Below are 11,910 nucleotides of genomic sequence, written 5' to 3'. Positions count from 1 at the left end.
GCACATTTGAGCTTTTCTGTTTGTGTTTGTGTTCTGATAAGTGTGTGGGTTTGTGTTCTGGTGTATGTGTATCTGGTTGTGTGTGTGTGTGTGTGTGTGCGCAGCATGGGGGAGGCGGCCGACACAGGGATGGTCAGACACGAGGGCCGAGGCTCTGAGGGCTTCCTGGAGCACGTCTTCAAATACGCTGCCAAGGAGCTGTTCAGTCTGGAGGTCCACCAGGTCACCTACAAGACCCTCAGGTAGAACACCTGTTAGATCCTCCACGTAGACGGTTCTAGGTTCCCTGTTAGATCCTCAGGTTACACAGAGACATGGTGGTAGCAGGCTGAGGGAGACACAGCCAAGGAGAAAGGACAAGCTGCCGACTCAGCTGACTGGTTCTTGTTTGCTTGCTTGTTTGTGATTGGCAGGAACAGGGACTTCCAGGAAGTGAGTCTGGAGCAGGAGGGAGAGGCCCTGCTGCAGTTTGCGGCCGTGTACGGCTTCAGGAACATCCAGACCCTGGTTCACCGCATGAGGAAGGGTCGCCTGCCTTACCAGCTGGTGGAGGTGCTGTCCTGCCCCGGAGGTACCCAGCCCACACACACACATACACACACACACACTTACACACCACACACACACACACACACACCATACACACACACCACACACACACACACACCACACACACACACTTACACACCACACACACACACCACACACCACACACCACACACACACACACACACACCACACACACACACTTACACACACACACACCACACACACCACATGTGACGATCCCCCCTCTCTGTCCGCTGTGTTCCCCCAGGATGTGTGAGCGGTCGTGGGCAGGCGGAGGGCGAGGCGGGGGGCCGTGTGGACAAGGCCCTGGTGCAGCAGATGGAGGAGGCCTACAGCAGCCTGCCGGTCAGCCTCCCAGAGACCAGCCCCAGCCTCCACACCCTGTACCAGGACTGGCTGGAGGGCCAGGACTCCCCACAGGCCAGAGCACTGCTCCATACCCAGTACACCCAGCAGCCGGCTGGCCAGGCCCACACACAGCCCCCTCACATCCAGTGGTGAGGACCGGTGCAGGGGGAGGGACCGTAGGGTGGGACCTGGGGACCAGAGGAGCGTGGTGTGGGGATGACGTCACCTCTGCATTCAGGCAGGGGTCGTTGTGAGGTACAGGCCACAGGACCCCCAGAGGGCCAGCAGGATCGCTTTCCTCCCCCCCTGAGGACCCCCAGAGGGCCAGCAGGATCGCTCTCTCCCCCCCTGAGGACCCCTAGAGGGCCAGCAGGATCGCTCTCCTCCCCCCCTGAGGACCCCCAGAGGGCCAGCAGGATCGCTCTCCTCCCCCCCTGAGGACCCCCAGAGGGCCAGCAGGATCGCTTTCCTCCCCCCTGAGGACCCCCAGAGGGCCAGCAGGATCGCTCTCTCCCCCCCTGAGGACCCCCACGAGGGCCAGCAGGATCGCTCTCCTCCCCCCCTGAGGACCCCCAGAGGGCCAGCAGGATCGCTCTCCTCCCCCCCTGAGGACCCCCAGAGGGCCAGCAGGATCGCTGTCTCCATGGCCGTCTCTTCCTGGGTTTGATAGCTGTGGGATTTAAGGACCAGTGCTTGGGAGTGGATGAGGGTCCTCTTTCTGTGACCCCTACCAGCCACTAGGGGGCGGACCTTTCTCTATTATCTGCAGCAAATTGTAGAAATCCAGAAGGTAGGAAGTGTTTCAGCTGGACTGCCAGTATAGTGGATGTCATGCAGCGACTGTTAATGTAATGCATGGTGTCATAACTCATAACATACTACCTTATGTGCTTCATGTTGGCCTTGTGCTTCACGAGGCTGCGTCTCAACACTCTCAGGTCGGCTGCGTCTCAACACTCTCAGGTCGGCTCCTCTGCCAGAGAAGTGGACTTGGAAAGTTAAATACAAAAGAAGTTTGTTTGTATCCACTGCTTTGTGTGGGCTGATGTGTTGACAGTGCAGGTTCAAACTGCTGCCAGGCTGCATCAGTCACACCAGTCCACTGTTGTGTCCAGTCTACGTCCAGGGGAGAGAGACATTTAGATCACGCTACGTCCACAAGTGCTTATTCTCAACCCGTACAGAGCATTGTGTATTTGTATTGTTAATTCGTTATGACCATTTTAATGTGGGTTGTTGTGGTCGCAAAAGACCAAGTGTTTTTTTTATTTTATTATTGCGCCGCATGCTTTCACACATTGTCGAGCATTAAAAAACTTCAACGGGAGGCACGTGTGCGTCTGAAATGTCACTAATGATTCAACATGTCACAGTAGGGAGAGAATAGAAGATGTAACTTTGGGGGGCGCTTCCTGTTGTCAGTGGATGATGATGGACCAGGTCTATAGCCATACCACGTAGCACCCAGGCAACATTGGAATTATTCTATGTAGTATATAAAGTGATAAGACTCAATTGCAGGCCTTGTTAATTGCTAATGCCACAGTTTGCAAACGTTAGCTAAATTAGCTAGCCACTGTAGTGGTAAGAACTGAGAATGCGTTCAGAAAGTTCTTGATTTTTTATGTAAATCTGTGATTTTGCAGTTACTAGTGCGATTGCCAATGTACAGTAACAATGGGGCTATAATTATATACATCAATTATTTACGTAAAAGCGCTAACCGCCATCGTAATTATTAATAATCAGTTACTAATTTATTCATTAACCTTTTCTGGTAGCACAATCTTAGACATTTTACAGACAAATGAGAAAAACATGTATCATTTTGACTACAAGTTATTGAAACATATAATGATATGATTACACCAGGTTACAGAAATGTCATCAACAACGTAAGTACTGTCAGAGATACAAGAGACAGTTCACAACATTACAAGGTATTGAAACATGTAGCTGTATCTGTTATATATACATGATAAGACAAGGCTACAAGATCAGTAGGCTTTACTTCATTTCATGTTACCCCACCACCTGATTAATAAGAACAAAAACTATGAAGTGATAAGGAATGAATCTAATAGTTAAATGTCATCATCATCGGTACTGTCAGAGATACAAAAGACAGTTAACAACAGTTAGTAGCTGTGACTTGTTAATGACACGTGTCTCCTCTTCCTCCCTCCTCCTCCTTCTTGTGGAAAACCTTCCCATCCCTCTGCTTCTTCCATCTCAGCGTGCTGTGCTCTGGGATCCTCCCAGCTGCCTTCATCTGGGGGCACAGTCACACTGTCATGGTTACACCACATTATGGGGTGTATTGTAGAACACTGAACTGGTCTTGGATCAGTATGTGTGTTTCACCAACCTGTCACTGTCAGCTACATCTGTAAAGGGTATTCTTACTGTAATAACAATCCTTACATGGTTCTAGGGTGTAACTGCTGGTTGTAATGACTGAGACTTTGACTACACATCATGTACAGTCAGAGGACTGCCTTCCCTCACACAGAGAGACACTCACTTGCTGCAAGATGGAGTCCAACATGGCAGGATCCTCTAAGTCCGAAGGTGAATTAGGAACCAGTTCCACTTTCCCCATTAACCTCTTAGTGATGCTTCCTGGGGTAAGAATGAGGAGGTTACAACACAGTTGTACATTACATTATGCACTATCACTTAAATACAGTTACATGTAATGCAGGATTGACAAGATATCTTATACACGAGTTACAGCTCCTTTATGACACTATTCATCACTATTAACACAATTCATTCAGTTAAAAAAATAAATATTACGAGGGTAGTTCACCACTAAATAATCAAGATTAAGATTTGTAGTTGTGTAATAATATGAAGTAGAGGGCATACTGTCACTCTGCCAAGTCCCCCACCATGTATCACTGCTCTTTAATAGAGGACATACAGGAAACCCTTGTTAGTATAGGCCTGCTCATCACCTAGAATACACCACTGACACGTTCAAACCTCACTGGCAGCTGCCAAGTCTCACTCACCATTGTGGCAAACAAACCAAGCCAAATTAGAACACAGGAAATTATCCCACTTCCATGAATAAACACTCTGTGATGTTGCACAGTCATAGCCATTATCTGGTTTGCCACTCCTCCAGTATCTGAAGGAGGAGGTAGACCCGTCTGACCACTTCCAGTAGTCTCTGAACAGACCGATCCAGACGATGGCAAATGAATTCTCTCCCAAAACAAGTTGCTGTATCTCGATGTTTTCAGGCTGGTTCCTGATGCTGGCCAGGTCTGTGTAACTTTGTCTGCAGTAGAGCTGAGCGTCTCTCCAAGTTTTTGGTTCTAGAACCAGGATGTACTTTGGCTTGCCAGGATCCTTACCTAGGGGTATCCTTGACTTTGATTAGTACATTTTATGTTTCAATAATTTAAAACACAATTGTTTCCTATAGAAGGAAATCACCAACCATTTATTTGAAAAACGACTTATTAATAAAATTACTACTTTTCTCACAAAGTTTAAGTTTAAGACATTCGTGCTTTTCGGCATCAATTATTTCCTCTATAAGGCAATGGCAAGCAAACTTTCATCAATAACTGAAAGATGTGTTGTTGTGAATAGAAAAACTCACCACCATTAAAACAAACAAAAGAGTAAGTATTTGTACATGCATAGTCTCTCCAAACTCCTGTTTCATTGCTGACCAGTGCAGCGCAGGGCTGGCCTGTGATTGGCTCTGGCTGGGCCCAGTTCCTGTACTCCGTCTCTCCTTCTCTGTAGAACTGACTGCCTGAAAGAGACCACTTCCAGCTGCTGACACTCCTGTCTCTAATCAGTCCTGTCCAAACATAACCAGTGACAAGACCTGTCTGGTTCAACATGTTTTGCAGGTCCTCCATGCTGTCTACGGTCGCCAGGTCAACAAAGTGCTCTCTACAGTAGCTCTGGGCATCAGTCCAAGTCATACCAAGATTGACCAGATGATACTGATGGAGTGCACAGGCAGAGAGCACCCAGAACTCTGCAAACACATATTCATCTCATCACTGAGTTTGTCCTGAGCTGGAGAGGCTGGAAGGTTGTAGGAAGTGTGTTGACTAGACTGATGACTTGAAAGACTCTTACCAAGGAGCAGGGCAACAGATGAGACTCTGCACTGCATGGCTCTGATCTACACACAGACACACACACACAAACAACCATACATACACACACACATAGATACACACACACACACACACATAACTCCTTACAGCAGTGGACTGGGTTTGAAGAAATTAGGGCAGATAAGCCCCTCAAATGTCCACATCTTTGGTAGTCATGTCCAATACTGTTTGACTGAACTGATCAAAGTTTAAGATTTAAGATATAAGTGTTAAGTGATTAATACAATTCTGGACCCACACCTTAATCTTCTGTGTTCTGTAAATGATACATCTAGGTGTTCTACTATGATAAAGTAGCAGATGTGTGAGGAATGCACAGGTGATAATAGGGGAAGGTAAATGCACCTTACCTGAGGAGAGAGAGGGATGTGAGGGTTGTGGTGTTCACAGCAGACTGAGACGGCTGACTTTCACTCAAGTTGTTTTTGTTTCGCTCAATCTATTTCCTGAAGAACCATGCAAAACATGACCATGATCTCAACGCACCAGGAGACAACATCCTTTTTTCAAGGTCATTCATCTATATTTTTTCTTACAGGGACAGTTTCTCTTGTTCCTCCTTTCTCTCCCTCCATCTCACTCTCTCTTCTCTCCCTACCCCCTCTCTCCCTCTCTCTTCTCTCCATCCATCTCTCTCTTCTCTCTCTCTCTCTCTCTCTCTTCTCTCACTCCATCTCACTCTCTCCCTCCACCTGTCCATCCATCTCTCCTGTCAGCAGTGATGTCAGCAGTGATTCCAGACTCATTATCCTGGCTGGCAGGTTTGCTTCCCCCCAAACCTCCAACTAAGCTGCTGTCCCCCTTGTCCATCTAGTCACACACACACACACACACACACACACACACACACCAGCTAAGCCCTTTAGTCCACCCTGTCCAGCTAGTACCACCCCACTCATCCCCTGGTCCCTGTGTCTTGCTGTATATAACCTCCTGCCTGTGTCTTGCTGTATATAACCTCCTCCTCGTCAACGTCTCAACTGGCATCCTTCACTTCCAGCAGGTAAGAACAGTCTCCTCTTTTGTTTGTATGGAATGTGTTTAGGCATGTTATATTATATACACTATATATGTAGCTGAAAGTTTATAAGAATACATAATATTATGTCCTCCAGTATTGTTTTATGTTTACATTTGACATAACATAAGAGTTTTCGTTCGGCTTGTTAATATATTTAAAGGCAAGTAAATATCACAACAGTTTTTTAAGTTAACTTAATTAACTAACTAGAATTACCCTGCTCTTTCAGAGGTTGTACACGTTTATCATTATAAGAAATTCCAGGAAGTTATCTCAGTTGGACTAAATAAATAAATACTAAGGTAAAAAATTGCTAAGTTAATAGCCCCAGACCAATGTAAACTGTAGAGGGCACAAATGACTTGCTTGGTCCCAATAGGATATTAAAACAAATAAAAATCTGTCAAGTGTTTCTCTAAATGAGCAGGTTTGTTGACCCCACATGCTCCCCCTCTGAGGTCAGGCCTAACTCTGACTCTAGAGGAGCAGCACAGGACACAGGCTCTGCTGGATCAGTCCTTCACCTGCCAGGGTCACACCCTCAGACACCCTGGGCAGCACTCCAGCTGGGGGCTGGGGAGAGACATTCAGTGGGGATCCATGGATCTCAGTCTTCATAGTTGGAGATTTAGTGTGTGTGTGGTGGGGGAGGGGGACTGATAATAATAATACCACTGGTAATGAGTCATCTGACTGACTGCCTGTGTGATTCTGAACAGGATTTCACACAGCTGTCCTGGAGAATTCCTTGTTAATCACTGGGTGAAGTTATGTATGAAATAGGGAAGAACTTTTATGATCATGTTCTAGTCCCAAAAGGACTAATCAGGCAATCCTGATTAGATTCCTGATTAGAATTCTGCAATAAAACAGTCTTGTTTGGCCACCTTAAAGTTCAAGTGGCAGAGTTGAAATTATTTACAAGGGTAAAAATAATTGATTTGGCTGGTGGTAAATGGTTCTAGATTCATCCCTCTCTGCTAAATTAAAGTAAGGGTGGTGAATTCCATAGCCGATGCCAGACAGATTCTAATCCTGGGTAACCAGATACTACTCTTCTATTCATAGTTCATTATCTACAAAAGTCCTCAGCCTCTCTCAGAGCCAGGGTGTTGATTAGTGGAGGTTCCTGCCCCTATCTTCTGTCATCACCCCTTGGTCACCTGTACCTCTGACCAAGGTATCTCCATGGTAAAGCATTCTGAGCAGATTGAGAGGTTGCAGGTTTGAATTCTCTGTCAGTTGTTTGGAAAAAACAATCTGCTGATAGCAACAATGCATATATGGTTACATTCTGAGGTCATATTTGATTTCTATCGGTCTCTCGCCGGGCCCTTCATCACAGATGAAGAGAGTGCTAAACCTCTAAACAACCCACACTTCATTTGCAACACGCTTGTTGACGAGTGTGCACAGTAGGAAGTGAACGATGCAAAGCAGATATACAAGGAAGGCTTGTATGCAGTCTTTAATCAGCTGTTTGAATAGCAAAACCTGTCTCTTACTATCTCTCTCCCTCTATCCACCTTCCCTTCATCTCACCCCCTTCCCTCCTTTCATCCATGTCTCCCTCTCTCCTCTCCCTCCATCCTCTCCCTCCATGTCTCCCCCTTCCTCCCGCCTCCTCCCCCCTCCTCCAGTGTGACCATGTCAGACAGAGAGGAAGAACATGAGTGAGTATCCATCTCAGACTGTGATGCTCTAGCAACAGAAAACTAATTTATTCTGCAAACACTTTACATCAGGGTTAGATTTACCACTATGAAACTACAGCACAGTATTTCAGGAGTGGCTAGCTTGCTAGCGCTCGCTGTTGGTTGTAAACTCCTCTGTTAACAACACATCGAAAGATATATCCTAGATGTGTGCATGTGAATTTAAAACTGTAGGAGTGTAGGCAATTTACAAAATGTGTGGTGATTTTAAAATCACCAGCTACCACGCTCTACATAGTTACATGGGAATGTTTCCACATATACAACAGTTTAGGCTAATGCTAAACAAATTCAAGCGTCCATACATAAGCTATATATTACACATTTTCTCTTTATTTATTTTTCTCTCAAGGGACCGGCAGCAGGATGGTAAGGGTATATACTTTGGTTATGTATGTGTGAAAAATAAACACTACATGTAGGCGTAGATGTGTCTTTCTCTGCTCGTTCTTTCCCTGCTCGTTCTTTCTCTGCTCGTTCTTTCCCTGCTCGTTCTTTCCCTGCTTTCCTCTGCAGATGAGGAGGAGGAAGGAGAAACAGGTGAGATTCTCTCTTCATCTCATTTGTTAAATCCATCAACCTCTTACCCTACAACTTCGTCTGATCTCACAAACACTGTAAAACAAACTCACATTCAATTTCCCGTTTAGGGGTAGATGTGGTAGGCTAAGTGTGGCAAGGATGACTTGTTTTCTGACCTTTTCTTTTTTTCCCTCTGGCTGATAATCAAAAGAGGAGGAACGACCCAAATACAAGTATGTTCCGGGAGGAGGCAAATAATCATGTAAATTGGGTCACATTGGGGATGGGTGCAGCTCAGAAAGTTTGATTGGAGATCAAGAGTTGGCTCTCTGAGGTTAAAACATGTTATCATATTTCCATACAGGCTCATGGTGTCTCCGAGGTTAAAACATGTTAGAATCAGAATTTGATTTTATTCGCCATGTAGGTTTATACAAACACAGAATTTACTGTGGCCGGAAGGTGCAAACAATAAACATACACAGATCTTCAATCAAAAGTAGAGAAGTACAGTAGTCAAAATAATCCTAAGAACTAACAGTCTAAAAAAATAAAACAATTTAAAATGTAAAATATAAAATGAAATATATACATTTTTTTTAATGTTATCATTTTTCCATACAGGCCCATGGTCTCCCAGCTTGCTGCTCCCAAAATCCCTGAAGGAGATCGGGTGGACTTTGATGTGAGTTTATATGTAGGTTTGATCCCTTGCTTGCAGTCACACTTCAGGATATGACCAGCTACTGCGGTGATCCTGTGGAGATAACACATTGGTCCGGTGTGGACTGTTCTGGCAGGACATCCACAGGAAGAGGATGGAGAAGGACCAGCTGGAACTGCAGACCTTGATTGACGTCCATTTTGATCAGAGGAAGAAGGAGGAGGAGGAGCTAATCAGCCTAAAGGACAGGATTGTAATTTATGATAATTTTAGATTTTTTAATTATTTTTTTATCATCCCCTATCTCTCCGTCTGTCTTTCTCTGTCTCTCTCCTCTATCTCACTCTTCTCTCTCCTCTCTCTCTCTCTCTCTCTCTCTCTCTCTCTCTCTCTCTCTCTCTCTCTCTCTCTCCTCTATCTCACTCTTCTCTCTCTCTCTCTCTCTCTCTCTCTCTCTCTCTCTCTCTCTCTCTCTCTCTCTCCTCTATCTCACTCTTCTCTCTCCTCTTTCTCTCTCTCTCTCTCTCTCTCTCTCTCTCTCTCTCTCTTTCTCACACACACAAATAATCTTGCTGTTTATCGGTGGCTATGCCAGGAACTATGACACTTGGAAAGCCTTGGGAGTGGAGATATGTGGAGATCAGCTTGTGATTAACGTTCCCTGATTGGGGATAAACTGACGTGGGCCAACAGGGAGGTTTTCCAAGTGTCTGATGACTATTTCAGGAGAACCGGCGGGCGGAGAGAGCCGAGCAACAGCGTGTACGTGCTGAGAGAGAGCGGAGCCGACACACGAGGATCGCGGTAACTGGAGTCATCACCAAATACCATCTAACCCTACTATACACACTCACACTATAGATAACCACTAATTGAAAATTACCTAACCACAGAGACAACTTAAGTTTGTCACGGATTGACCGAATTGACCGAGTTTAAAACTGGATGAGCTCGGTGGTAGAACTTTTGACCAGCAGATCAAGCGGGTTCAAATCCTGCCCTGCGACATGGCTGTTGATGTAAGCATGAATGTGTTGCGTTGCAACTGGACTGATGAGGAGGAGGTGAGGGGAGGTGGGCTGATCTGATTGGTCCCCGGTGCTTCTCAGGAGGAACGTCAGAGGAAGGAGGACGAGGAGGCCAAGAAGAGAGCCGAGGACGAGGCCAAGAAGAAGAAGGTGCTCTCCAACATGGGGGCTCACTTCGGGGGCTTCTTGGCTAAGGTCAGAATCATGATCCAGGCCTCAAGTTTCACAGTCCTGCTGTCGATGTTCAGATCTGTTGTAGCCCTCTGCAGGTCCAGTCCTGTGGAAGGCTGTGTGTGTTTACTGAAGATACCCTCTTTATTAGGGTTTATCCAACAACTGTGTGTGTGTCTGTGTGTGTGTGTGTCTGTGTGTTTCTGAAGGCGGAACAGAGGAGGGGGAAGAGACAGACTGGGAGGGAGATCAAGAAGAAGACCCTGGCTGACAGACACAGACCCCTGGCCATCGCCAACCTGAGGGAGGACGGGCTGAGGTGAGATGGCAGCAACCTGTTCCCCCTTCCTGCATCTCCTCAGACGGTGAATCCCCCTGACAGGGGTCTGACTGACACCCATCCAAATCCTCCCTTCCTCCCTCCCTCCCTCCCCTGGTCCATGGTGCAGACGTTCTGAGGCCTCAGCAGTGTTGTGTCTCAGGGAGAGGGCTCCGCAGTGTTGTGTCTCAGGGAGAGGGCTCAGCAGTGTTGTGTGTTTCAGGGAGAGGGCTCAGCAGTGTTGTGTTTCAGGGAGAGGGCTCAGCAGTGTTGTGTGTTTCAGGGAGAGGGCTCAGCAGTGTTGTGTGTTTCAGGGAGAGGGCTCAGCAGTGTTGTGTGTCTCAGGGAGAGGGCTCAGCAGTGTTGTGTGTTTCAGGGAGAGGGCTCAGGAGATGTGGGAGTGGCTTTACCAGCTGGAGTCGGACAAGTTTGAACTGACAGAGAAGATGAAGAGACAGAAATACGAGGTGAGTCTGAGAATGTTGTTTTAGCACTAATAACTGTTTGAAGTTGTTTTTTATCATAGATAACTGTTTGAGGTTGTTGTCATACGTGAGGTTGTGATAACTGTGTCTGAGATTGTCATTTCATCCCTGCAGATCAACGTGCTACTGAACAGAATCCAACACGCTCAGAAATTGTGAGTAGACTCCCCCCGGTCACATGATGCTTAGGGAAATGCTACTGAGACTGCCTTTGCACCATACACTGTAAAAATAATGAATGTTATAACAGCTTTGACAAGTGAAGCCATCTTGATCGCCCTTTGTGGTTGGCTGCAGTATAGGTCATAAGTTTCTGATCAGTTTGTTTTTAATTGGTTATTTGACAATATAAAAAGGGCTTTGTGTGTGCTTGCGATTGGGTCAACATTTAACACCGTCCGTAGCTACAGCGCTGAAGGATCACGTCGGCCATCTTGTCTGGTGTCTCAGTTGTGTGGCTGCTCCGCGCTCTGCTCGCTGTGTGGAATATGACTGTTTCCATCCTTCCCCAGCCTTCTTCATCCTCTCTCCCTATACAGCAGAAAGGGCCATGGGAAGGGCAAGGTAGGCGGCCGCTGGAAGTGAGAGCAGCCCTGGAGGGTCACAGGCGGGCGATCGCCCTGTTCCTCACACCACCGCTATCTGAGCTGTTTATCACAACACGGATCAACACAGATCCAGTTAATGTGTTCATTAAAACATGTACTGTGTGTCGTGACTAAAATACTTTTGTTTTTGTCGTCATTGCAACCCTAGGTGATGGGTAAAGCTCAGGCGTTTGACTGCAGACCAAGAGGTTGCAGGTTCAAATCCAGCTTGTACGGCGCTTACAACAGAAAGGGCTTGCTAAGTGAATACATTATTATTAGGCCTGAACCCTAGTGGCCTGGAGGGTGAACTGCAGTTGTACCTGGTT

At 46.4% G+C, this 11,910-nt stretch overlaps 2 protein-coding genes across 14 annotated transcripts in view; both read left to right on the top strand.

Moving 5' to 3' along the window:
• The window catches only part of narf (nuclear prelamin A recognition factor), a 7,194-nt gene extending 4,949 nt beyond the window's left edge, over nucleotides 1-2,245 (top strand). For all 4 annotated transcript variants that reach the window (XM_084669633.1, XM_084669635.1, XM_084669634.1 and 1 more), the window contains 3 exons: nucleotides 105-242; nucleotides 414-571; nucleotides 818-2,245. In XM_084669633.1, coding sequence (XP_084525759.1) covers nucleotides 105-242; nucleotides 414-571; nucleotides 818-1,071 — 550 coding nt within the window. In that variant the 3' untranslated portion in view covers nucleotides 1,072-2,245. The remainder of the gene's footprint in view (nucleotides 1-104; nucleotides 243-413; nucleotides 572-817) is intronic.
• Nucleotides 2,246-5,996: 3,751 nt separating this feature from the next.
• LOC146259384 (troponin T, slow skeletal muscle-like) lies at nucleotides 5,997-11,703 on the top strand. Of its 10 annotated transcripts, XM_084669668.1 has the most exons (13): nucleotides 6,017-6,072; nucleotides 7,731-7,763; nucleotides 8,158-8,174; nucleotides 8,322-8,345; nucleotides 8,539-8,560; nucleotides 8,952-9,024; nucleotides 9,128-9,244; nucleotides 9,718-9,795; nucleotides 10,101-10,214; nucleotides 10,400-10,509; nucleotides 10,886-10,976; nucleotides 11,109-11,149; nucleotides 11,507-11,703. In XM_084669668.1, exons 2-13 carry the CDS (start codon nucleotides 7,738-7,740, stop codon nucleotides 11,577-11,579), a joined length of 786 nt encoding a protein of 261 aa, XP_084525794.1. In that variant the 5' UTR covers nucleotides 6,017-6,072; nucleotides 7,731-7,737; the 3' UTR covers nucleotides 11,580-11,703. The 10 variants fall into 10 exon arrangements, with proteins under 10 accessions (XP_084525787.1, XP_084525794.1, XP_084525795.1 ...); XM_084669661.1 differs by having other exon boundaries at nucleotides 5,997-6,072; nucleotides 8,158-8,345; XM_084669669.1 differs by lacking the exon at nucleotides 6,017-6,072 and having other exon boundaries at nucleotides 7,662-7,763; nucleotides 8,952-9,012.
• Nucleotides 11,704-11,910: the final 207 nt, after the last annotated feature.

The sequence above is a fragment of the Hypomesus nipponensis genome, chromosome 13, assembly GCF_054491055.1.
Source record: "Hypomesus nipponensis isolate SF chromosome 13, ASM5449105v1, whole genome shotgun sequence".
Taxonomy (NCBI): domain Eukaryota; kingdom Metazoa; phylum Chordata; class Actinopteri; order Osmeriformes; family Osmeridae; genus Hypomesus; species Hypomesus nipponensis.
The sequence above is the reverse complement of the archived record's forward strand: the minus strand, read 5'-3'. Positions and strand labels throughout refer to the sequence as shown.